At 43.0% G+C, this 27,666-nt stretch overlaps 1 protein-coding gene across 2 annotated transcripts; it reads right to left on the reverse strand.

Annotated features, from left to right (window-relative positions):
* Positions 1-240: 240 nt before the first annotated feature.
* Positions 241-25,915, reverse strand: KPNA6 (karyopherin subunit alpha 6). 2 transcript variants are annotated; one of them, XM_088451227.1, is made up of 14 exons: positions 25,719-25,915; positions 19,559-19,695; positions 11,791-11,886; positions 11,605-11,704; positions 11,341-11,435; positions 11,125-11,256; positions 10,911-10,999; positions 10,565-10,664; positions 10,297-10,460; positions 7,616-7,694; positions 4,519-4,644; positions 4,230-4,357; positions 3,956-4,134; positions 241-2,895 (listed from the first exon to the last, which is right to left on the reverse strand). In XM_088451227.1, exons 1-14 carry the CDS (start codon positions 25,720-25,722, stop codon positions 2,708-2,710), a joined length of 1,617 nt encoding a protein of 538 aa, XP_088307353.1. In that variant the 5' UTR covers positions 25,723-25,915; the 3' UTR covers positions 241-2,707. The 2 variants fall into 2 exon arrangements, with proteins under 2 accessions (XP_088307353.1, XP_088307352.1); XM_088451226.1 differs by lacking the exon at positions 25,719-25,915 and adding an exon at positions 25,515-25,693.
* Between the last annotated feature and the right edge of the window lie 1,751 nt (positions 25,916-27,666).

The raw sequence follows: 27,666 nt of genomic DNA on the forward strand, positions 1-27,666 counted from the left end.
AACAAGGTAAACCAAGCAGGTTCCAGCTAAATCAGCTTCTCTATTGCCCGTTTTCTTGGGATCTTACCCTACAGAGAGATGTCGTCCATGTGGGAAAGGAAGAGCTTGGACGGTGCTTTTTGTGAACAGGAAACTGGCAAAATATTGGTGTCTGTATTTATATGCTATCTAAATATCTTATACTCTCCAAAGAACATCCGAATAGAATGGAGTCAACTGATTTATTCCAATAATTTACCAATGAACACAATTTCGAAGAGCTAGATTAATAAATGCCTATTCAATGCAAGCCTGCCCAGTAGAATTTCATAACACATTTCTGATTTTAGCACTCCTTTCAAGTTGACTTCACTCAGGAGAATTTGTGTGTTCACCTTAGACTGATACACAAACTAGTTGCTAGACTAGAATTACCCCTTCATGTGTACTTGAAGAATGGCCTTTAGCGATATTAGCAACTCGGATATCACATTATTGTGTCTGCTAGTAAGCACTGTAGAAATGGGGTCAGACGAACTATATTTGCCAGCATGGGTCCCAATCCTATCATGGATGTATTTTCTGATATGTGATTATATGACAGCTCTGGAAGCTGGAGACACAAGAGCTGAGGCCTGCATAAAAGGGAAAGGGATGGGTACGGGACGCCGGTACTCGGGATTCCGGTGGTCAAAATCCTGACGCCAACATCCCCACAGGGTTAGGATACAGACATCTGTCGGAAGGTATCCTAACCCACCCCGGTGCCTAAACCTAAGCTCCCTGCATCCTAAACCTAACCCTCCACCCAACCCTGTTACTTACCTTTGGGGGGGCGGCAGTTGGGATGCCAGCAACAGGATTCAAACAAGGGTCGCGATTCCAGCACCGGTATTCTAAGTGCCAGGATACTGAACGTATCCCAAAGGGAAGGGTAAGCTGGCAATGGTTACCAGCCTGAGAAGAAAATAGTGAAGACTGCAATGAACATGTCAACAAAGCTTTCAATGTACTTTTACATAGCTACATTGCAGTGGACACGTAATCACATACAGCAATTTAATATGTAGAAATTAAAAATGAAACATTTAACATAGGGTTCTCAATACAGAATATCACATACATATAGGTTTAATTAATAGTTTGTAAAAATATAAATAAGGGAATGTAAATTCTACCTACAAATAAAGTGTATGATCCTCTACAAAGTAGTCAAATGTTAACTAGTGTCGGAGAATATTGAGGAATATGGGTAACTATTTTCAAAGCATATTCAAAAAGGGCTTAAGCTGGGTATACACTGGAGCGATGTCGGACAGATCTAACGTTTCGTAACGACAAATCGCCTACATCGCTCAGTGTGTACCGGCGATTGCACGCTCCTGTGGTCGCTAGCAATGGTTGCTAGGACTGATGTGCTGCATATCGCTAGATACCTGTAGTAAGTTAATGAAGGATGGAACAGTGATTGTTCCGTTGTTCATTCATTTTTTGCAGTGTGTACGGGCAATACCCGTTGAAGGGCAATAGTTCCGTTGTCGGAATGAATACCCATCGCTCCAGTGTGTACCCAGCTTTACTCTGATACCAACACGTGAGATAAGAAAAAGGAACTAAAAGCCTGCTAAGTATTTATTTAATTCAAGTAGATATATATCTTTCTGCAGTTCACACCAGTCCAGGCTGCAGTTACAATGTATTAAAGAGAATGAACTAGTAGGGTTCTCATAACACTGCTGGGAAGGCACAAACCAGATGCAGGATTCAAAACCATGTGATCATACAGGAGTTCACAGATGGTCCCCAAGCATTTACCACTTCCACCCCCTTTAAAAAAATACATATTGCCAGTCATTTTGTGGGCTAACTCAATATTCATTTAAAGGTAGACCATTTTGCTAGGAACCAGTAACAAAAGTACCTCAGTGATGCCAACTGCATTCACATGAATACTGGTTCAACTCACTACATGGTTGTCTTTACCATGGTTAAGTGACAGGTTCACTCGTGTTATAGGAGGCAGATAATGCTATAAGGCACTCAGGAGCTTGTACTAGAGGAGAACAGTGTTACAAGTCTGACAAGGTAGCTTAGCTCCTGATAAACATCTGACCATGTGACACTTAAAAGCCACATTCAACAAATATTAAAGTGATTGCTGAGAAGCCTGTAATAGGGCAGAACAAATTACTGCTTCAGCACCGTCACCACTATCCACTGCCTTTTAGCCATTTTACGTATTTATTCCTTTTTTTTAATACTTAAATACCACTATAATTTTTCATCAAACAAGAAAAACAAAATAGATGTACAATTCCTTTTGCTCCTCTTCCCCCCCCTGCAAAACGGTTTATGCTCACCGCATTTAACTCTGTGTTCTAGAATCTGCAAGTCCATTTTAAATCAACCCAAAACAAATGTAAAGAACCTTATAAAGCAGAGAAAGGTCTTCGCAAGATGGCAGGTATGTGTTTTACATACGAACCCCGCAAAAAGCAGCATAAGGTTGAGCTCATGGAGTTTAAACTCGGCCTTCACACAGCCATTAGAATCACAGCTTTCTCTGCATGAACAAGCATGTGTAAGATGAGGGGGAGAGAAACTGTTCTACTAAACCATGTGTAACAACTTGACTTCAGCGTGAATGGCTGCTTCCCTGACTTCACTCTCCACACAATCAATGGGAACTGTGGAGGAAGGATTCTGTGATTGTCCTAAAAGTCCTGGCTCACAGATGGAATCCCTCCATAGGGGCTTCGGTTTGTTGGAAAATGTACTGTTGCTGAGAATCATCCACAGATGGGACAAGTTGAGGGTCATCTTCTTCCACTCCAAAATAATGTTCCATCAACTCAAAAGCTTTCTGGTAAATTTCCTGATTCCCATGGCTCTGTAGGAACTCTATTTTATTCAGACCTTTAGGGAAAAGGAAGAGAAGAAAAAAAAACCTAATTAACCAGCATCATCATGTATTCCTTGCTCTGCTTTTCCTTTTCAACAGGGCCCTCTCTACAGATTGTGGGCATGATACACAGCTAGAAGCAAATTAAAAAAAAAAAAAAAAAAGGAACAAATGGAACAATTTCCTCCTGGAACAGACCAGGTTGTATTGCATGGGGTGCAAATGCATTTATATTGTGGTTGCATGCTGCTGCTTTTGCAAGTGTCTAACAAATACTGTGTGGCTTTGTGTTTACATAAAAATGTAGAATTAAGCTAGGATACACCCCTTCCTAAATCTAAAGCTCTGCCTATTTTAAATATGCCCCAACTGCAGTGCAACATAGTTTTGCCAAAATGAAAATTGCTCCTGAATCAAACCCTGTATATATACGGCCCATATGACTCACATCTTCATTACTCCTGTTCTATCCCTCTGACCTCCCAACTACTTGCTTTCCCAGTACACTCTCCTGGTTACACCCATCTCTTTAGACTAAGCCTTCATGGACAGGGCTCTCTTCCCTCATGCTCTATTCCTAGCACTATCCCTGCCACCAATGTGCCTCAGTACCCCCCCAGCGATTCTCCCGATCTTGGGATCATTGATTGCCAATTTACTTCCTACTCCTCTACACAAGAGAATATGCATTGCTTTTACTAGCCTTAATGAATCGCTCTACCCTTCCCCCACTCATTACACCCTACTTTGGTGGTATCATTTTATTATAGTTATCCTGTTTCAATGTAAAACTGTATTGTTCATCCCTGTACTGTGGGCACCATATAATATAAGACCTGTACACATTTTATTAAGAGCACATGGTATTATAATTATAGTAATTGTAGATCATTAAATAGATTTCAATATTTTTTGATTTGATTTAAATGGTTTGTCTCATGTCTGTTAATCTGTTTGGCTTATATTCTCTACCAAATGTGGTGCCGTAGGATAACTACCATTAGCCTTCACCTAAACTAAACACATCTCTCTCACACTTTCTATAATCCCAAACTAAAAAATGTCCAGTCTCACCATATGCTTCTTCAATCAGCCCACGGTATGGGTTGATGCCATTGCCCCCCAGCTTTGCCTCTTGCTCCCCAAGCCGTAGGATATTTTCCAGTCCATTTAGAGCTACTTGCACTATTTTAGAATCCATGACTGTTAGGAGGTCACAAAGTGGCTTAATGCAACCCAAGTTCACCAGGTACCTAAAGCAAAGTAAGCATTTTAACATAGGTACAGAAATAAAAACTACAAGTTTCTCAGATGTCTACATAAAATAGTATCTGGCTGCTCATTTTACCCAATCTGTTCTGGCGTGCCCCCAGATGTGGCATTTGTTATTGCCCATGCTGCTTCTTTTCGGGTTCGAAATTCAGCTTTTTGTAAAATCTCAATCAACACTGGAAAAATATTGGCATCGGCAACAGCCTGTGGAAAAAAGACCAGTGACTCACTTAGGACTACCCAGTAGTTATATCAGTTGTAATAAGTAGCCCATGTCATAGTGAAAACACAAGCATCCTTTCAAACTTTACTTAACATATGAAATCTCCCCTTTGTATTCCCAAGCAATGTGCCTCTCACACTACCTGAATTTGGGCTCTATTCCCAGCAGTGATGTTGGAAATGGTCCAGCAGGCCTCTTTGCGGATAGACTCCTTCGGGCTGCTTAGAAGATGTAACAAACAAGGGAGAGCGGAGCAGTTCAAGATGACCTGGATAGAAAATGATCAGGTTAGTGTAACTTGTATTGTAGCACAATCTTGACTAGTATTATAAAAAGAAAAAAAAAAAAAGGTAGCAATTAAATATATTCAGTGTTTATGAATATTTTCTTTCAAACGCTTTCTTCACTTACAAAGATAAATGTTAGCCAGGAAAATTTAATTATAAAATAATAGGAATGTGATAACATACAACTTACTATGTGAAAGTATTACAACCCCATGGTAAGAGTTACTTAGTGTTTATTCCAGCACCCTGCACCTGTCACAACCCGTGTAGTTCCTGCCTGGGGTGTCGCTCTCTGCTCTGGTGCTTCTAGCACACTTTGGTCTATAGATCAGTAGTTTCTTGCATCAGCAGTGTGCTAGAAGCACCAGACAAGAGAGCGACACCGCAGGCAGAAAAGATGAACTACACGGGTTGTGACAGGTGCAGGGTGCTAGAATGAACACTAATTACTATGATCAGTGTTCATATACTACCACAAACTGTTGCAGAGCAAGAAAGAAGAGAGCAAGAAAGAAGAGAACAAATAAGGATTTAATAGATCATAATAGTTTCTCAAAAGAATAATTGTAGTATGCTTTGTAACACATTGTATTTTTCGTACCTTCTGAATCCCGCCAGCTAGGTTGGTACGATTTGCTGACCTGTGCATCCAGCGTTCAGAATGTAGTAGACTGCTGGCTGCCATAACTGTTGGGACTCAGCAGGTAGGATAAACGGCATAACAACTTGTAGCATTAAAGTGGAACTAAAGTCAGAAATCAAAATAAACTATGTTAATAGTAGCACCTCAATAGGAGTCATTTAGCTTCCAGCAAAATGTTAATCCTCGTATATTGTTCACAATATTTCCTATTCAATTTTGGCCATCCCTAAAATGTTAGTTAGTTTTCAATTTGGTTTGTGCAGTGTATGTTTCCTTTTACAGAATGTTGCAATGAATAAAAATCCCACTAAAAGTAAAACAGGTACACTTTGTGTTCCTTTTTATGTATGACTTTAACCTGTGCTATTTGTACTTCAGTAAAAAAAAAAAAAAAAACAACAACACTTATTCTTATAACTCAGGAACAAAATCAAAACAGTCCAGATTTGTCATGGAAATTATAAAAAAAATAATAAAAAAACCACATTGTACATAGCAGCACTGCAATTATTTTACGTGCTTCATGCAGTTTTTATCATAGGTTAGCTTTGCTAACTTACAATGCTGTGGTCACGGCAAGGGTTGTGGAGTCGCTATGCCAAACCTTAGTCTCAGACTCCCCTCTTTTACTACTATCAGACTTCAACTACAACTCCTTCATAAACGGCAAACGTATATTTTACATGCACTCTATCTAGACTACAATATGAACCTTAGGGAAATTAAGTCTGTGCAATAGATTATTTCATTAAGGTTCCAACAGTAGTTTAGGTCATGAGATCGTAGAAGAATACATGTTAACTATGACAGCAGAATGGGTTAACTATATCGCAGTGTAATGTGCGACGGCTACATGTAGTAACTGGCTATTATCGCAGTGTAGTGAGTGACCACTTCTGCCAACAAGTAACTGATTAGTTACATACTAGTTACTGTAGAGTATATGACAGTAGGGCAAAGGTTCCCAAACTCCGCCATTGCAGTCCAAGGATATCCATGCTCAAGTCCAGATGGTTAAATTAAATTGACTGAGGTACTAATTAAGTCATCTGTTCTCAAGCATTGATATACTTAATATGTGGACCGTAATGGAGGAGTTTGGGAACCTCTACAGTAGGGTATTTAAATAAAAGCAGTGTATTATTTTTAACGGTCATGTATTCTCCAGTAACTAATGCACAATGCAGGTAATCCGCACCCCTGCTTGTACTGTACTGCTTCCAACATTATTCATCATCATCGTGTGTTACAGATTTGCACTCACAGATCAGTCTGGACAAATACACCTCAACTTCACTACGCAGCTAGTTATTTTCCCCTATTGAACAAATTGTTATTGTTTTCAAAATAAACTCTGCTGTGTTGGTCTCTTTTATTTTTTTTTTTGTTCTTGGTCAACACCATTTTAATGGCTTTCTTCTGGCATTTTAACATTTTTCTGCTAGATAATGATCAGGCTCAGATGCATGAAATTGATCTGGAACAGTTCCTGGAAAACGGTGAATAAGGAGTCGTAGACACCAGTACATGCGGTAATGTGATCACTGATATTTATAGAATATTAAAAGTTTTATTTTGAAACTGGAGTCAGTACATTTCTAAGAACTCCTACAACACCCAATAAGTGTGGAGGTTGTATGTTCTCCCTGTATTTGCATGGTATTCCTATGAGTGTTCTCCAGTTTCTATAATTCATATGTTTCATAAGTACATAGCCTGTTTGGTAACCATAAGCAATCCCACTTTTTCTCTTAGCAGATTGGTGTATATGTCAGCAATATATATGGTGTGACTATGATCAACCCACAGAAAGGTCAGGAGGAGATCTGGCAAGGACTGTGAAAAAAAAAAAAAACCTATACACATTTTCGGGAAAATCAATAAGGTGGGCCTAATGTAATAATGTAATGTGTGCAGGATACTGAAACTGGAGAGACTTTGGTGAGATAGAAGTCAAATGTAAAGTGGCAATATTAAAAAGTTGAAAAAAGGTAGGTTAAAAGTGTATGTTAACGCACCGAAATCTCAGCAGTTTCAGAACCCTGCATCCTAATAAATTTGGCCCAGTAGCTCGCACATGAGGAACTATATCAATCATCACTCATTGATAACCCACATAACGTTCTAAAATAAGGCGACAGCATTCACAATACAAGCATTCTGTTAATTTCTGAAAATTTTTCAAAAACGACTTTAGTTCCACTTTAAACAAAGCCTATGAAATGCCCTTCAGTGTGGAAAATGTTGTCATTATAGCTTGGGTAATTATCCATTTTAATATGACCATGGTGGAGTCATCTGTTTCTCACCTGGGTCTGTATATCATCTCCTGTGACAATGTTTCCAACAGCTCTCAATGCAGGTGAGGCCACCTTGTAATCATTGTGCCTGAGAAAGGTGAAGGTAAAAAAATAAAAATAACCTAAATATTGGAGTTGATGGAAGGCAAAAAAAGATGTAATAATTCAAATACTGATCACAGGTTTTATTTAAAATGCAACCCGATAGTTTCCGTTTAAACATATTATCCAGTCGCAAAATTTTACTAGGTAATTTTTCTGCTATGCTTCACTGTTTGCAGCCTATCTTTTTTGAATTTTGTGACATCAGGTACCAAGCTACCTGGTGCTATTATATAACCTAAACATCTTATGGAAGAATCCAACTGAGAGGTCAAAGACCATACATGTTCAGATCAGAAGCTTACATTAATTCCACTAATAAATACATCAATGGGCCAGGCAAGATAAACTAAGGGCGCGAGGATGTCTCAGATATTTTAGGTAAGCTCCTGTCTATATAGCTTCCATAATTAATATTACAACCATCACAAAATGCTGGAACTAGGCCATCAGTTCCCAAAGTGGGTAGTAATGCCTCTTGGAGTTTTGGGTATACCTAGGGGAGGAGGCCAATTGGAATGTGATGTAAAATATGTTACAGATTTGTGTTCTCTTCCTCAATGGAGGTGCAGGGGATGAGTTTATGGAACCAAGCGGGAAGTGGACTGAAAAAATATTAAAACCACTAGTTTAGGCTATTAAAGCGGCTTTTTTTCAGCTATATGTTGCACCAAGCATATCCAAGTTTGCTATAAGACAAGTCAATAACTGACTATTTTTAGGGGAAAATATTTTGAACATATGCTTGTTTATTAGGGACCATAAAGAAAAAGGGAAACCTCGCTAAGCAGTCAAATGGAAGTTACATTGTCACATGTAGAAACAGGAATATTAATGCATAAAACCATTAACCATTTGCCTGGTGTGGATACATGAGATGCGACCACAACAAGCTGATGCGACAGTGTCAGTGGAGCCAGCTGGTAGCTGCTGGAAACCAACGGTCCAAGCCTCGAAGTCTGGGGTCCATAGTCATGACTAACCCAGCATGTAACTAGCAGGTAACCCCTACTAACAGCCACCAAGATCTGGCGAGACATGTTCCATTTCGAAAATAGTTCAACCTGGAGCGTCCTTGAATGAAAGGAAGGACTTGGGAGCTGGTCACCTTGCTGCTCAAGCCAGTTTATTTTGTTGCAGCCCTCTGTGAAATCAGACTCCTTGCTTTTCCATTGGGATGAAACAAGCAAAACCTAGAAACCTTCAGTGTAAGGCCTTGACAGGGAGACCTTCAATGGTCATGTCCTCTTGGACTCAGCATCCGCCTCTCACCACTCTGATTGACCTAAACTAAAGCTAGACTGGGTCTAAGTGTTGCCACGATATAAATCTTAAGGGATGCATCAATTCTATTCATGCTAAACCATAAGGTGGCATTGTTAGGAATTGCACTGATGGTGGTCTCAAAAAGACGAGATATGAGATCATAGGTCTTAGGTGGAGATTCTAATTTCACTGTAATCTTACTAGGGCAGGATAGAGGGACTGAAATTGGCAAATCAGACACAGTCCACCCTTTAACAGGTCAAACAATTGAGCAGAAGGGGAGAAAGAAACTATCGGTTTCTTTTTTCTTTTAAACAGTGAAGTGTTCGAAATATCCTGATCTCAAATTCCTGCCTTACAGCACTCACTAGATTATCCACTCCCAGCTTTGTGATTGAATCCTCATCAGGACAATAGGAAACCTCAAAGTCAGAATCACACTCCTTTCCTCTAGAGCCTGGGCAACACCAGAAACCAGTCACTGCAGTGGTCTATAAGAGGTGTCTGTAGTTATAATCCTCTCCAAGAAAGAGGACACCTTAAGCACACCCTGCAGTAACTGTGCCAAGCTCTACCTTCTCTTTGCAGAACCTGTATAGGATACTAAATCATTACTTTAAAGCCAGGAGGAGGAGAGCCCCCTTACTGGACTGTCATGGGTTGAAAGGGATCTTGACCATGACCAGGTTCCCCCACTGGAGGAAACCGCACGACAGAAGCTGTGGCTAAGGGATGCCATCGAAAAGGTAAAGCAAAGGCAACAAAATAAGGCATAAATAAATGCCCAAGCTCCTGTTACGGCAATTTATACCCCATTGCAGAGGATCCCTAGCGTGTTCCTCAAGGCTCCCCAACAGTTCATGTTTTAGAGAGATCCATGGTTGAGCACAGGTGATTAATTAGTACCTCAGTCAATATGATTTAACCACCTGTGCTCAAACATGGATATTTCTAAACCTGAACTGTTGGGGAGCCTTGAGGACTGCGTTTGGGAACCTCTGCACCATTGTACTCAGTACCCCCCTTTGAATGCTACATAAATGCAATTTAGCACAATTCTACGTCTCGGAAACATACCAAATATATACAGAACAATGCCACAAGCTCACTTTGATATCAATTGGTATAGCATCTTCCAATGAATTTACAAAAGTAGTTTTAGTCTATTTAATGGCTAAACATTGCTTAAACCTCCCACATCAATCTGTAACAATCTGTACTGAAATAATTAACAATACAGCAGCTGATGTAGTAAGGCACAATCAACTTATCCCATGCAATTACTCAAACAGTTGCCATCTTTCTGATCATTTCACACTAACATTAAGAGTTCCACCAGCCTGCGGCAGACCCCCGAGTCAATAACTGCCTGGATCTTCTCATTGGGACCATCAGAAAGATATGACAATGCCCAGCACGCATCTGCTAACAGGTCAGAGTCACTGCTGAACAGGAGTCGTGATAGCACAGGAAGACACTGAGACACCTAGAAAGAACGGCATGAGAATCAAGTAATTACATCCCTGGGAATGGTCAGAAATCACCAAACATAAATGGGCTTATCATGAAAGTGTAAATGAGGAAATAGACCTTGTCAAAGTCTGGAGGTGGATTCTTCCCTCGGCACAAGTTAGACAAGGCCCAGACAGCATTCCTGGTCATGGTGAGACGGGTTGACTTGGTGAGCAGACTGCAACAGAAACCAATGCAATATATACATAAAACACACACATATATATATATATTTTTTTTTTATTCTTCATCACTATATAATTTCTCATCACTGTAGTAACATTATACTGTACAGATAAAAGTGCCAAGCAAGTTTATCAAACCATTTTTACTTTATTTGAAGGTAGCCAAAGATAAGCATGTACTACCACTCTACTGACAAGCCTTCAATTTCACCCTTGCCTTGGTTGTACAATGTACTTACGTAAGTAGAGGAGGAAGGATATCGCAGCTTAGCACATAGTCCCGGCACACGGAACTATCACCTGCAATATTCCCCAAGGCCCACACAGCCTGAAGAAGAGAAAATGTAACCATTAAGAATGGGTCAAAAACAGCATACACAGAATGGGGGCTTAAAGAAATATGCAGTGGACAAAACATTTGAAAGAGTGGCACAGGCAGGATGCTATGCAGACCTGCTCCTGCACATCTTCATAGTCCGAGTTTAGCAGCTGGATGAAGATTGGCACAGCTCCTGCTTCTATCACTATCTTTGTTTGTTGTGAAGTACCAGAAGCAATGTTTGTTAATGCCCATGCAGCTTCAAACTGTAACGAAAGATAGTCAGTCAACATTGTGCCTTTTCCAAATTTTTCCATATGATGCTAATTGCCGCAAAGTAATGCACACACCTGTAGTGTATAGTTTTCACTCTTCTTGAGGAAATCCACAAAGCGCTCTACCACACCAGGAGCATTGATCACTTCGTCTATTGGGGGATTTGGCTCTGAAAAGGGATTAATCACTAGATAGATGTGCAACACTCTCAATGATGGTGGATATGGCTTTATCCAGATTCACAGAAGCTTGTAAATGTTTATCACCTTTGTAAGCAATATAGAAGGAAGACATGATCCCATAAATAAGACACCGTAAATAAAATAAAAAAATCATACCTTTAGATAACAGCTTTCTGAATTTTTGTGTAGTGGCCAATTGCAGGTCAGGGTCATCAGACAGCAATAATCCAACCATCTCACGGGAAATGACTCCATCCTGGGTAAGTGAATAAGATTAGGCAAACATACAACATATATTGATACATATATTTTACGGTTCCTTATCCTCTGCACTTAACATACCCCAACAGTGGTGGAGCTGACATAGGAATCCATCAAAGGCCCATCATACATGGATGTGTCTTCAGAAACAAGTTCTACATTGCGGCGTTTGAAAAGCTGCAGTCAAGGGACAGAGGTTTCAGATAGATAAATAGATTTATCTCAAATAAAAGCCAACTTTGTTTAGCTAAACAATTGCCTAAAGCATATAAAATGTTTAAAAATAAGAGGTCAAGGCTATGAAGTAGGAAAGGGCAAGCCAGATGGCAGTCAGAGGTGATCCTCAAAGGCTTAAGGGGCACATCCACTAGGCGATATTAATGAGCGATTAAACAATATAGCTCAATATAGTTCAATCGCTCATTAATCGTGCACTATAATGTTGGAAAAGACAAGCGATGCACGCTCCCCCGCTGGTCGTTTCCGATATCAATCATCGTCCGAACATGCCAGTCAATCTGCCGATCACAGATTGGCCATGTTTGGGTGCCTACACTGAACGACATTGTTCAGTGTAGGCACTGCACAGTACAATGAACGACTGAAAGACAACGTTCAGTCTTTTCATTGTCAACTAGTGCATGTATAAGACAAAATGCTACAACCACTATTGTAAATCATTAGGAGAGAGCTGTACTTTGCACATGACAGGGTGCATGGTATGAGTGAGGGTAGGGGGGTGTTGTCTAGCAACCAATAAGAATAGCTACTGGGCAGAGATATAACATCAGTTTTCCAATTAGTTTCAATTGAACTACATCAACGTTTTTTTTTTTAAGCAATTTGTTGGATATGGGAAGCTTTCGATTTGAAAAGACAATATTTTTAATATTTAAATATAAAAGATCCACATTTTCTCTTACTACTAACCTATCTATAATCAATAGTTATATACACTCTACTGTAAAGTGCATATAACATTAGCTGAATTTAACACAAAAAAACCCAAAAAACACTTATTTGCTGCTTAACTGGTGTGATCGCATTGTATGCGACCACAGCCAGCTGTGCTTTTACGGAATGCCACAGTGTTCACTGCTCTGCCCTCCAGTGTGACTCCCCAGGATAATCTCATTCACCTCCATCCCCACGACAGCAATGTAGCGGTCTGTGGTTAGACATCACTGCCAAATTTGCACAACAGAATGCTGTACGAATGACATTCTGGAGTGCATGCACTGGAATGTACAGAAAAAGATCCTATGCAAAGAGGGGGGGGTTACCCTGAGAACTATTGCTGATGGCTGCACCCCCAAGTGCCGAGACCCGCAGGAGGACATCTAATCAACGACCCAATCTGCAGCGCTCTGCATAAGGGAGACAAAAGGGTGATGGTGGGGTTCTGCCGACTCAGAATTTACTGCCATTGGGGAGGGATTATTCTTCAACAGGGACCTATGGACACATATGTATGGCGGCTATGCCTTGGCTTGAGCTACCACTGGGGTGGGGTAATGCCAATGCGAATGTAGGAGGTAATATAATGAGGACATGGGTGGGGTGCTAGGAGTATTAATTTCACTAAAATCTGTCTCTCTCTGTCTCTACACTCGCATCTTTAAATATCCACATGTTGCTGGGGTGACAACTTAAGTGAGCACAGCGGCTCCAAGTGCATAAACGATAAATGGGGACACTCACCAGACTCATCTATCTATATATTTTATTATATTTATTTATTTTTTTTCCTATATAAAAAAAAAACATTTATTTTTGGTCACTTTTGAAAGAAGTGGTTAAGTAATAATGTTTATAACCTGCATGCAAGAACCATTACCACGAATGGTCTTTGCTTGTATCGGTAAATGAATTGTACAAAGAGGAGTAATGTTAACATGTATAAATTCCTGTGTATAATGTATGTAGATTTTGCAAACTCACTTCAGTGTTCATTAGGAAAGTGTGGGTATTAAAAGAAATATAGTAGCCATAATAATTTACTATAGGGGTCCTTTAAGTCACATGTGAATCAATGGGCGGTATCCAATTAGCCCCGCAGTCCGTCCTGACACCGGCACTTATCGAGGATTTTGTTCGGGACCTGATGAATCCCAAAAAATACCATTTCATCACTAGCGCAATGGTCGAAAACACATAGGATCTGTGATAAGTTCATGGACCTAAGTGTTTTCGGGAGAATTATCCTATTTGTTTCCAAGAAACAAATAGGATATGGTGAAAAAAAAAAAGGGCAAAACAATAAGAGTCATGGTAAAACTTACCTTTGTTAACTCTTTCTTCGAAGTCCATAGGGTCCACAGGGATACCTTGGGGTTTAGGTGGAGGTTAGTGTCTGGTCATAGACAGTTAAAGCTGTTTACTCCCAGAATGCACTGGTCCTTCCCCCTATACCCCACCCCTAAGCCAGAAGTCCTTCAGTTAGTTAGCAAGCCAATGGCAGAAGGAGGACAGGAGAAAAGGAAGACTGGTACACAGAAGAAACACACACTCACACAAGGGAGACTGAGACCGGTGACCAGGGAAACCAACCCAGAGAAGCCAGGAGCGTCAGGGCGAGTGCCCTGTGGACCCTATGGACTTCGAAGAAAGAGTTAACAAAAATGTAAGTTTTACCATAATTCTAATTTTCTTCCTCAGGGTCTACAGGGATACCTTGGAGACGTCCGAAAGCAGAATTCAAGGGTGGGGACGCTCCTGAGCTGACAGGAGAATCCAGTGCCCAAAGGAAGCATCCTGAGAGGCAAATGTGTTAAACGCATAGAAGCGCAGAAAGGTGTTCAGACAAGGCGCCCATGGCGAGCTGCCCACAAAGGTCACACAGAGCGAGTGGAATGAGCAGTGATGGTAGCTGGCACAGGGAGACCCGAGTGCAAGTAGACCTGAGAGATAGCCATACGAATCCATCTGGCCAGGATCTGTTTGTTAGCAGGCCAGCACGTCTTATGGAATCCATAGAGGACAAATAGAGAGTCTGTTTTCCTAAAGGAACTGGTATAGTCCACATTGATCCTGAGGGCACGGACCACATCCAAGGAAGCCTCCCCAGCCGATACTTTGGTTAAACAGAAGACAGAGACTACAATTTGCTAATTGATATGGAATTTAGAGACCACCTTGGGAAGAAAACCAGGGAGAGTACGAAAAACCGCCTTGTATGGATGAAAAATCAAAGGGGGGGGGGGGGGCAAAAAGGCATTGCCCCCGAGTCGGACACCCTTTGGGAAGAGGCAAAAGCCAGAAGAAAGATAGTCTTTGCAGTCAACCATTTGAGATCCACTGATTTCAGGGGTTCAAACGGAGGACACTGCAGAGCCTAACGAACCACAGACAAAACCTTAAGAGCCATCGGAGGGACAAAGGGAGGTTGAATGCGGAGAACACCCTGTACAAAGTTGTGAACATCCGGTAATGTAGCAATCTTGTGTTGGAACCAAATAGACAAAGCAGAGAGATGAACTTTAAGTGAGGCAAGGCGAAGACCAAGTTCCAGTCCAATCTAAAGGAAGGCAAGGATTCTAGAGACCCGAAAAACTTGCGGGTCTTAACGTCTGGCACTACACCACTGAAAGTAAGCATGCCACACTCTGTGATAGATCTGGGCAGAAGCTGGTTTATGCGCCCTGAGCATAGTCTGTACTACAGCAGGAGAGAATCCCTTAGATCTTAAAAGGGATGTCTCAAGAGCCACGCCGCCAAAGCTAGACGACCCATGTCCGGGTGTAGGCAAGGACCCTGAGAGAAGAGATCCGCGGCGTCCCTTGTCCTTGATCCGTACATCACCAGTTTGTGATTGTGTCGAGAGGCCATGAGGTCTACCTCTGGGAGACCCTACCTCTCCACAAGAAGTTGAAACACTTCCGGGTGGAGAGACCATTCTCTTGCCTGCACATCGTGACGGCTGAGGAAGTCCGCTTCCCAATTCAGAACTCCGGGAATAAACACGGCTGAGATTGCCGGAATGTGTTTTTTGGCTCACATGAGAATGTGAGCCACTTCTGACATGGCTGCCCGACTGCGAGTGCCTCCTTTGTGATTGAGGTAGGCTACTTCCATGGCATTGTTGGACTGTACATGCACAGGCCGTCCTTGAAGAAAATGCTGTGCCATAGTGACGGCTTTGTATACTGCTCGAAGTTCCAACACGTTGATCGGTAGGGTTGTCTCAACCATTGAACAACGGCCCTGGAAAGAATGTGGGCCGGTCACCGCGCCCCAACCCTGGAGACTGGCATCAGTCGTTAGGATCACCCAGTCCAGGACCCAGAAGGGGCGACCTCTGGTTAGGCGAGACATCTGTAACCACCATGAGGACAGACGAACCTATGGAGAGAGAATCATCGTCTGAGACTTTAGACGATGAGGCAATCCGTTACACCTGGAGAGGATTAAGAGCTATCGGGGTCTTGAGTGTAATTGGGGTTATTCCACCATGTCAAAAGGTGGAGACCATGGATCCCAGGACCTGCATCGCTGAGCGAATGAACACATGGCGAGTGTGGAGTAGTCTGCGCACACATTGTTGCAGTGTGGAAATTTTGTCCGCTGTCAGGAAGATTCTTTGAACCTGAGCATCTAGAAGAGCCCCCAGATGGACCATTCTGTGGGAAGGGACCAGTGAGGATTTTTTCCAATTGATTAACCAGCCTTGATCTAGCAGAAAGGCAATGGTAACCTGAAGGTGTTGCTGAAGAACCTCTGGGGAGCGTGCCAATAGCAAGAGGTCGTCCAGGTATGGTAGCAGTCTGACTCCCTGGCAACAGAGATGAGCTGCCATAATTTTGGTAAAGACCCGTGGGGCTGTAGAAAGCCCAAGGGGCAGAGCCTGGAACTGAAAATTTTGTAATTGAACAGCAAACCTGAGAAATTTTTGGTGAGAAGGCGCTATAGGTATATGAAGGTAAGCGTCCTGAATGTTCAATGACACCATTTAGTCTCTCGGTTCCATAGCTAGCACTATAGAGCGCAGGGTTTCCATCCGAAACCTGGGCACCCTAATAAATTTGTTCAGGGCTTTTTGATTGAGAATAGGATGACTTAGAGGAAGCCTGCTGTCGAGGAAAGGACTGGCCCCTAGGTTTACCTTGGGGGCGAAACCCTCTAAAGGACGTTGTCCGTTTATTAGCAGCTGGAGCAGAAGGCAGAAAAGCAGTCTTAGAGGCCACCAAAAAAGTGACAATCTTGTCCAAGTCAGGGCCAAAAAGAATGTCCCCATTGTAAGGGAGTTATTCCAAGGCATTTTTAGAGTCTGCATCCGCCTTCCAGGATTGTAGCCACAGAGAGCGACCGACAGACACTGACATGGACGATATTCTTGAGGTTAAAAGACTTACGGTCAGCGTAGCATCGCCTATGTAGGAGGCTGAGACCCTAATGTGAGCCACAGGGGAAATCATGTCCTGAGAGGCATCCTCGGGGAGGAGCTCCTCGAAGGCATCTGTCCAGCCTTCAATTGCCTTGGCTCCCGAAGCAATAGCCATGGATAAGCGAGCAGAGGCTCCTGAAAGGGAATATATACATTTCAGACCAGCTTCTACCTTTTTATCTGTGGGATCCTTCAGTGAGGAAGCAGACTGAATAGGCAAGGTAGAACTTTTGATCAACTCCGTGATATGAGAGTCCACAGCTGGGGGAGTCTGCCACTTCCTACAATGATCAGTTGGAAAGGGATAACAACAGGTCAGTCTTTTCTGCGGCTGAAACCTATTACCAGGCGTCTGCCAGGCAGTCATCACATGTTGAACTAGATGATCAGAGATAGGAAACTCTGCAGAGTTTATTTTTTGTTTCTTAAACAGAGGGTGTTTAGACTTTGGAGCGGGTTCATCATCATCTATGTGAAGTGTATATCTCTAACCACTCGAACTAGGACAGGGATATTAATCGTTGCCTGTAGTTCCTCTTCCCCTGAGGGAGATTCAGAATTAGACAAATCCGCCTCACCAGCCTCGTCAGAGGAAGCCTCAGAATCTGAAAGGAGTGTGGACTGAGAGGAAACCAGAGGACGTCTATTTTTACTGGGTAGTGATTTCTCACTCTAATATATTTTTAACAGCCGTGGATACCATAATTTCTAGGGTAGCGGGCAGAGGAGGTACTGTTATAGTCTGTTCCTGTTGTGGCAACCCCATAAGGGGAATTACAGCCTGTATATGCTGTGGCAACCCCAATGAAAGAACTACTACCGGGACAGATAGGCCGTACACAAGTGAATTTAGCACATGAGTAAAGTAAGCCCAAGGGGGCTCCTGGACAGGGGCTGGGGGAGCAAATGGGTCAGGTGTGTTGTAACAGACAGCACAGGGCCCCTCTTGGATTAAATCTTCTTCAGTCCTGCTGCACATGACTTACATGAGAGTAATATGGGTGCAGCAGCTACTCTGTTACCCTTGCATATGTTAGACATATTGCAGAGTAAAATAGCACAACAGTATGCGGCAGAATATCACCACTGTGTTGATAACACAAGGGGGGGGGGGGGGGGGGAAGTAAGGGAAATAGCTAGTTCAAGCCTGTATAAAGCTGTAGAACTTTAGCACATATATTGCACTATGTGTAGTGCAACTGCCCCATAATGTGACAACTTTGCAACTCCGGTGAGAAATGGAGTATACATTGTCCCTGAATACACCGGTATTGTAAGAGACCCAGTGAGAAAGAAAGTGAGTTTGGCAGTATAGGAAATATTAGACAGACAGACAGCGCTAGCAGATCGCATACAATGCAGAAAAATAACTGCACAACTGGCACTAAATATAACTACTCAGACTGTAATGTCTGGTAGGCAATAGCATTACATAACCTGGCTCCAGGAAGAGGTATGTAGAGGGACCCGGACCCTGCGTTCCCGGAGAGAGCTGTGGCTGGGCTGAGAAGATGGCCGCTAGAGATCTGAGGGGGTGTGGCCGGACAGGAAATGCTGCTCAGAGCAGTGTAGACCTCTGCAGAATGGCGCCCCCTGAGGTGGGGGAGGGGCCGCTTAAACGGTGAAGGCTTTCCTCCCCTGGCAGATTATTGACCCCAGGGACACTGGTTTCCCGCACCATGTGTACCCTTGGTGGTCTTAGTGGAGCACGCAGACTTCCACCGGTGTACACACTCAGCATCCTCCGGTCTGTCCCGAGACCGGAGGAAAGACTGCCCGCGGGTTACCTTACCTGTTCCCTGTGTCCAAGTTGCAGTCAATGGTCTTCCGGGGCCAGCTAGCAAGGTTCCCAGGGAGCCCGTCGAGAGTACCAGACGGAACTGGAGTAGTGACACCCGGAGGGGTGATAGAGTGTCAGCACAGACATGTCAGACAGTCTGATGCTGAACACTCATCTTATAGAATAATAATTAAATCAAAGAGATAAAAATGCTTATGGGCAGCCATCTGTCTAAAACGGTGGTCTGACTCCTGCAGACACCAGAACTAACTGGAGGGCCTCTGGTTTAAGGGTGGGGGTATGAGGGGAAGGATCAGTGCATTCTGGGAGTTAACAGCTTTAACTGCCTGGTCCTAATCTCTACCTAAACCCCAAGGTATCTCTGTGGACCCTATGGACCCTGAAGAAGAAACAGGGATTATCAGCGAAAAATCTGGTCTCGTGTGTAAATTTTATCGATTGGTGCCCAGACTCTCCCCTCTCCAGGCTATACCCAGAGTAATCCCTGTGCCCCCTAATGCAGGAAGAAGAAATATCGGTATCTTAATTCCATGAATCTGGCATGTGAAATTGTAAAAATACATATGTATTTATGATTGGCATTGCATTATAAATGGTGTTAAATTTTTTAGTGCACTAATATTTAGAATGTGCTAGTGCTCAGATGGAATAGAGGTTTCACTAACCTGCTGTTCACGTTTCTGCTTGCGTAGCTGAATTCCCTCCTCCTCGCGCCGCCTGCGCATCTCTTCAGTATTTAGAGCTTTGTTCTTGTAGCACTTCATGCGACTGTTGTCCTTCCCGGGGCTCACTATAGAGGAGTCTTGAGGGGAAAAAAAACAAATCAGTATTTTATTTATAGCCATGTCGGTTACATGGAATTTATAATTCAAGGTAAATTATCACCATAGAGAAAATTTGTAATACATAAAACACAAAATCACATTGTATCCCATGATTCATCAATACTGATGTTTTAGCATTTCCCTTTCTATACACACACACACACACCTTTCCCTTATAAGCTGTACATTTAAAATGTCATAAATTTTCTATTCTTACTTATATTTACAATATTATTTTATACTTCTAACTACAACCTTCTATAAATGGTAACTACATTTATATTACCTTTTGCAGTTGAAGAGTAGATATATATCACACACACACACACACACACATCATATTGGCATAACAGAGCTCAAAACAGAGCATAAATACTGAGTTCTGATGTCACGACTGCAGCATTCATTAGAAAAGTCTATTATACAAAGCAGCATGCCTACATATGTAGAAAGTTAGAAGTCTGAGACCATCTTTGTGGGTCAATATCTAATATGCTTACAAAGTAGGATTATAGCCCTCCACAAATACATCAACACCCTTCCCATGCCAACTAGATTAAAAGAGAAAATAAGGTTTAATCAAAACATTTTTGCCGACACTTACACAAAGGGATGGATTCAATTAAGCTTGATAGTTGCAGCTTGAGGAAAAGGACTTGGGGGTCTACTCATGAAGCAGAGAAGAGCCCCGTTTAGCTGAAATCAGGGCTCTTCTCTGCTTCGTGCAATTCATGGAGCAAGTTACCGTAGAGAAGTGTATTACGTCTCCAGCGGCACCCCTGCTCCATGCCTGTATTGCATCACCATACTTTTGTATGGAGAGTGTGATTCATAAAAGAATAGAATCCCCTGCGGTACATATTCGCCATCTCAGGATGGCGTAATCTGTACTGCGAGCCGAACAGAGCATGGAAGTTGAATACTGCCCTGCTGTCTGCCCGGCACTGGCACCACCCCCTTTTCCCAGTGTCCTTTGCAGCAGGTCTGACTTGATCTGCTGCTCTGGGACGCTGGTGCATGCGCAGTGAGAACACAGACATATCGGGCTCCTGATATCTTTGTATTCTCATTGCTTTTCAAGATCACGGAGGAGCCAGACACTGCCCAAAGATGTCAGACAGGTAAGTCTACATAAATGGCTACTAAACATCACTATATATCGCAAAGGTGTGAGGCGATATATAGTGATATTTTTCAGTATAGAGACTGAGACAGCCTTGTCTCAGTCTCTGCACTTGTCGCAGGCCACTCGCAAGCGCGACTGACAGCCGCTCCTCAGACACAGGATAAACAGAGACCAAGGGAGCTGAGCTCCGCATAGATGACCTCTGTGGCAAGCTTCCTCCTCAAGCGGGGGCCCGGGACTGGAGCCCTCGGTTTTGTAAGTGTGTGTGTCATCCGTAGGGAGGGGGCGGGGCTAAATTACATGAAATTGCGTAATTTGGCTCAGACCCCACCGCACAGACCTGCAAAGTTTTCCCTCGAAGCAGGGAGCAGTAGGCTACTCCCGGAAAGGACTACAAAAAAGTAGGTATGGTGTGTGTTCTATGTGCTGGGAGTGTATATATATATATATGCATGCTGTGTGTAAGATGTAGAGATAGAGATATATATATATATATATATATATATACATATATACATACACACACACACACATATATATACATACATATATATATATATATATATATACGCGCACACATGCGCGCGTGTGTGTGCGCACAGGGCTTGACAAAGGTTTCTAAAACCCCTCTGTACAGTGCCCCAGTAGCACCCTCCCCCCCATAAAGTGTCCCCAGTAGCGGTCACGCATCCCTTTGCAGAGCCCCCTGTAGCGGTCACCCATCCTATGCGGTGCCCCTTACACAAAAAATAAAAATAACAACTTACCCGAATCCCTGCTCCTGACACAACCGCTGCTTCTCCTGCACTATGGGAGAGACGTCATGACGTCTCTCCAATCACATGCTGCGGGGGGAGCCAGAAGGCGGAGCTCCAGCCGACTCACTCCGTGGACGCAGCAGCCAATGAGAGTCTGCCTGACTCATTGCCTGCTATAACAAACAATGATGGCAGATGTGTTCGCTACTGTGTGGACCGCGCTTGCGGTCTGCACTACACTAGCGGCGAGTTCAGCGGTAGCAGGGGTACTTGCAAATCTGGTTAACCTTCAGATTCCGGGATAAGTGCCCGGAGAACTCACAATAAGGGCAGAAAGTCCTACTTACCAAGGATTTCTGTTCGGGCCTCAGGAGGAGGCGAACAGAAATCTGCGTTAAGTAAAGCCTGCGTGCTGCAATTGAATAGCCCCAGGCATTGCTTCGAGACTAATTGAAGCTTCAAGGGTACTTGAATCCAGGCCAAAGACAAAACATGAGAATTAAATTAATACACAATCAAGGAGGACATTACATTTTTGTGATCCCAGGTGAGCATATTTTAAAATTTAATAACTTTAACCATATGACTTATGGTTTATGTGCCACTCATGATTAATAAAGATTACCATGACACATCAAAACTCTTTTCTGGAAGTAAAGTCTATCAAAACAACATTGATTAAATGTATAATAGAAATCCTTAACATTAGAGAAAATATTAACTTTTCTGAAAACAAGAAACACTTTATACTGTAACAGATTTGTTTCTGAGTGACACACCTACATATAGGAATTTATAAAACCAAATTCATTAACATTCGACCACCCTAATAAATATGGTTCACATCTAAATTATAATTTATTTGTATAGCGCCGATCATAGTACGTAGTGATAAGTAATCATTCACATCAACCCCTCTCTATTGTATCTTACAATCTAAATTCAAAGTTAATTTGTTATCTTGACATTCAGTTGTAATGCTGGTAAAAACTTTAGCATTACCTAACAAAATCCATTAGACTGCAAAGCTTCTCCCCCATCTTTGGTACAGTGTACTCATGGGATTTCATACATGACAGAGTTAAGAATTGTCAGTTCAGTTACCGTGACATCACTATCCCTTTTATGAATCCACAGTATGTACAGTACTTCTGTCTAGCTATGAAAGATATCAACTCAGCTCACTTATGCAGTCCATACATATAATCAGTTTTCCCCGTACTACAGACGAACGCCGATTTCTCAGGGTGCTGCAAACTACATATTAATAATCCCCGACTCGCCGATTCCGATCACTTTTGGGTCAGAATCTGCAAATCGAGATAGTCCAACACGTTGGATTTTGTAGATCCCCAGACCCAGGCATCAGCAGAACGGGAAATTGCCTGATAGATGCCTGATGTACGGGCCCCATAAGTTAGAAAAGTCCCCCCCTGTTAACATGGCCACAAGAGCAATATGGACATATTTAGTCAAGCATATTATTCAGCTCAATAATACACAGCCTTCAAAATATTAATTTTAACCCCTTCACTGTTATGGGCAAATTGGACTGCAGGGCTTCACATGGGGGTAAAAACTTTATAGTTGCGGTCACTTGGACCCGGAAGGTGGTGGGGCTTGATCATATTATGCTGGGGAGACTATTATGCAATCAGGCCCGATGCCTTCCAGGCAGATATTTAATAAAATCTAGTAATAAGGGAGAATGCATTAAAATTGTTCTATTTTAACCAGACTAAAGGGCCCCCTCTTTCAAATGATGTAATCTTTGAGAAATCATTCCTTGGTTATCATATGTGATCATTCATTAAGTCCAGGGATGGGGAAGGCAATAACTCCCCCTTCTTGGCTTCAATAAACTCAGAGGTACACCTTTCAAATCATGTGGCTCATGTGTATAAGTGGTTATTATCTGGACAAAATAAACCTTAACTGCAGAAATACTAGTAGAGTTAGGGGACAGGGGAGATCATTTTATCATGCACAATATCTCTCATGCTGGCATTTACACACTCAGGGCTATCCTCATTGAAAGAGGGGAGTCTTCTTTTTTAAATAATGTGCCACCTTAGTAGTTATTGTCTGGTGATCACCAGACTTTAACACCTATACTACAGAAAGTGTTGAGATTACTAGAGATGAAGGGGGTTCTAATGACAAGAATATCCTGCATCTTTACAACAAATTTTTAAAGTAAAATAGTAAAAAAATAAAAACCAATACCTATTATATATACTATGTAGACAAAAGAAATTGGACACTGACAGCAAATAGATCAACTAGATTTTAATGACGTCAGTACTTTGCAATAATCACTACACGTGGTGGATCTACAGACACCATTCTTAGCAAACAGCCCACAAGTTCCTGGACAACAGTAGGCGGTATGTTTTGCCATTCCGCCTTAAGTACAGTGACCAACTATAGAACGTCGAGTCGGCCTAGAACGCACACATCGCACCAATTCATGCCAGAGGTTCTCAATGGGGTTAAGATCTGGACTCTGAGCTGGCCAGTCCATCCCGGTTGCCAAATTTTCTGTATACCAGTCCAGCATCGCCCTGGAAACATGACAGGTGGCATTGGTGTCCTGATAAAAACATTTGCTATTTCCGTAGAACTGCAAGTGCATGGGCCACCCTACAAAGTGTTCTTGTTGAAACCGCCATTTGGAACTCGTGTCCAATGGTATGCATTTCGCTGGCGCAGGGGTGTCCAAAAAGTTTTGTCTACATAGTGTAGTTGAGGACACTCCAAATCTATTACTTTTTAATGCAAGTAGAGTCGCCAAGCTTGCTGTGCAATTAAAGTACATCAAATATGAAATATATCTTCTAATTCTACATGACCTGCACAACTAACACAGACAGGCAAGTAAGACACAAAAAGCAGTCACCAGACATTAAGGGTAATATTTCTGCATCTCTTTCAAAGGCTTCATTATCAAATAATATTTGCAGGATATCCCCAGAAAACATTTAGCAAATATTAAGTACTACCCCAATGTACCATGGAGGACCCAGCAGATAGCTCTATATCTGCCGCAGTCCCTTCATTTCTGACAGCAGTTGCAGCCCCCATAGGGTTTTATGGGGGCTGCAAAGCTGTCAGATTTGCCAAGCACCGGAAGGATTCGCTTGGCTCTGGCAGCTAATGCCATTTTTAGCCTATGGCGTTAGCGCAGTGTCTTTCGGGAGAGGGATACGGTGTATCCCTTCCCTCTGCTACAGGCATACGTGTAGATGGCCATAATAGTGAGTAAAATTACTTTGGATGTGATCACTTTACTTATGCTGATCACCGGAACATGCTCCTATAGCAGCGTCCAGGCGACTCAGTAATAATACATTTGGGCGAATAAGGATTCCTTATTCGCCCAAATGTATTATAAGGATTCCTTATTGCAGCGAATTACGTCAAAAAGGAATCCATATCATCAGGGGCTGGCCGACTGGATTAATGAATATGACCCTCAGTGATAGTTTAATAAAATGACATTACTTCTGGCATTTAAAAAAAAAATCACACACAATCATCTCTGTTGTATTAGACATTGTTTTTCTTCCATAGAAAAAGCCCAAGACCCAACAAAAATGAAACCTACTCCCTTGGCATACCACCTTCTGCTAATATAACACACTAGCCATACACATGCCATCTATAAGACGTTTGCTGCCCTTCCAAACAGAGTAGAAAGCATCAGCTGTGAGTATATACACATACATAAACCATCACATATAATACGACTATAAACCATAATGTAATAATAAGGGAGCTTTCTTTAAAGTAGAGTAAACATTATTCATTTTCACTCACTCCCAAACCAGGGAGTGTTAGCTGGCTATGCAGCACGGCACGCCAGCATATGCGGGTACAGACGGGGAAAGGGAGAGCTCAGCACGGAATATACCAGAGGAACTAACGACTGCTCCGTACAGGACAAGACCGGTGCCCCCTCCTGCTGCTGCGGCCGTTACCACCCAGGGTGGGGTTGCTGTGTCCAGTGCCCCTGTCCAGTTAACGGCCATGCTGACCGGGCACTGCCACGCTGCTCCGCACCATCTCTATGTCATTATACCACGAAACTCCCCTCTGCGCCTAGCCCCATCCTCACCCATGCTGCCCCCGGTCTGTCAGGGCCTCTCCCGGCTCCTCTCTGGGACAATATGTCTACTAACGGAAGCCTCCGGGTGACACTAAGGAAGGCGCGGAGCAAATGTGTCTACGTGACGTCAGGAAGCCTATGCGTCGTGCGTGTCACCGGCTGCTGTTGTGCGTGTCACCGGCTCAAAGCGGACGAACAGAGCATAGCAGCCAGACATCAGAGTGGTCCAGTCCACCTGGATCTAGGTTTGCCGTCTGCCAAGCTGTGAGCAGTATAGAGCAGACTATATAGCGGCAGGGCAGAGCAGTGTATAACGAGAGGTGTATTACCAGCATATAGCAGTATATAGTAGCATATGGTAGTGTCTGTCGACAGAAAGCAATCCTCAGCAGTGTGAAGCAACGTACACGAATGATGTCAGTGGAGAGATTCCGGCTCTGTTAGAGCCGAAATCTCTCTGGGGCTTGCGGCCACGAGACCCTACCACAAGGGTCTCGTTGCAAGCCCGATGGTCGCGATGATCTTGACCATCGCAACCATCATCATGGCCGCTCGCAATAGCTGTGAGTGGTCACACACAGCTATGTGAGCGGCCAAGAGGCCGATCCAAGAGAAAAAAAAGGCCGGCCCTGATTCAGAGCGAGCGGCTCTGAATCATGCCCAAAGTACAGTACTCACATGAACCCGGATTGGATACTGATGTATCACACGTATTTGGTATGAAATACCGACGGAGAAGATGCCGGCTGTCATTACAGTGACGGCAGCATCCCGATGATTGGAGTCCCTATGGAACGGTGAGTACTGTTCCCGTCCTATTTACTGCCTCAACCTCCTTTTTTGTACCCTAATACTAACCCTCCCGGTAAGTGTCTAACCCTAACCCTCCCCCTTAGTGCCTAACCCTAATTCTCCCTCCCAAGTGCCTAACCTCCTCCAGCCTAACCCTAAATTCTCCTGGGATGCCTAAACCTAACCCCTGCAGCTGATACTTACCTTGCCCCGGTCTCCTTACGATCGGGATGCCAGCTGCCGGGATTCTGACGTCGACATCCCCAGTAATTTCGTGATTCTGACGCCGGTATTCTGTCGATGATCGGGAATCCTGCTGCTGGGATTTCGCCAGTTTCATCCCGATCATAGGGATTTTAACCGCATCCCGTATCTCACACGTAAAAGAGGATATTGCATTAGTGTATAGATCATTGTCAAAGTAGAGATCTGAGGGGCCTATTTATCAAGCATATGTCTATAGACCCCTTAAATCAGGGGTCTTCAACCTTTGGCCCCCCCAGATGCTACAGATCCCAGGATGCCCTGCCAGTTTTAGCATGCTGCTATAGCAAAACGGTGGCAGGGCATGCTGGGAAGTGTAGTTCCACAGCAGCTGGAGGGCCAAAGGTTGAAGACCCCTGCCTTAAATCATGTGTAAGGTGTTCGACTGCCATGTGATAGGTTTGGGTCCCGATTATGACAGTATTTTGAAATGTGTCTGTAAATAAAAGAGGATGTGCCTGAAGGTGCTTGGGGAGGTGGCCAGATGGAGTGGGAGTCAGCCATGGTGGAGATAGGGGTGGCCAGGAGATCCTTGGCATAAAAGAAGAGGAAGCTACCTACAAGTGAGAATGATTATAAACCGAGAATTGACAGCCCCGAACAGCGTCCCCCTGCACTGCGGTGCCCTGTGCCATAGCACACGTCGCACCACCTTGGTTAAGACCTTGCATACAGAATCAGCAGTTTCTACATGATGTTAGTATCCCTGCAATTCACCAAAGCTGAATGTAGGAGATATTGGCACACTTTTACAGGTCTAGAACCCTGTCTATCCTGAGAGTTACCAGTAATTCACATTAATTACCACATGCAAATGGGGTGTATCCAGAGCTGTATTAAGGCTTTGGGGGGCCCTGGGCACTTAAGACGGGGATCCCTAAAGTCTAAAATTTTAATTATA

Source organism: Taudactylus pleione, unplaced genomic scaffold (genome assembly GCF_031769625.1).
Source record: "Taudactylus pleione unplaced genomic scaffold, aTauple2 ptg000541l, whole genome shotgun sequence".
Classification (NCBI taxonomy): domain Eukaryota; kingdom Metazoa; phylum Chordata; class Amphibia; order Anura; family Myobatrachidae; genus Taudactylus; species Taudactylus pleione.

What these genes read in the sequence shown, in the direction of transcription:
- KPNA6 (XM_088451226.1), bottom strand. Translation starts at nt 25,632, where the DNA reads ATGGCCGTTAACTGGACAGGGGCACTGGACACAGCAACCCCACCCTGG. An exon ending in CACCTCCAGACTTTGACAAG is followed by an intron (nt 10,461 to 10,564) that starts GTCTATTTCCTC and finishes CGTTCTTTCTAG; the next exon opens with GTGTCTCAGTGTCTTCCTGT. An exon ending in GCTGATTGAAGAAGCATATG is followed by an intron (nt 2,896 to 3,955) that starts GTGAGACTGGAC and finishes TTTTCCCTAAAG; the next exon opens with GTCTGAATAAAATAGAGTTC.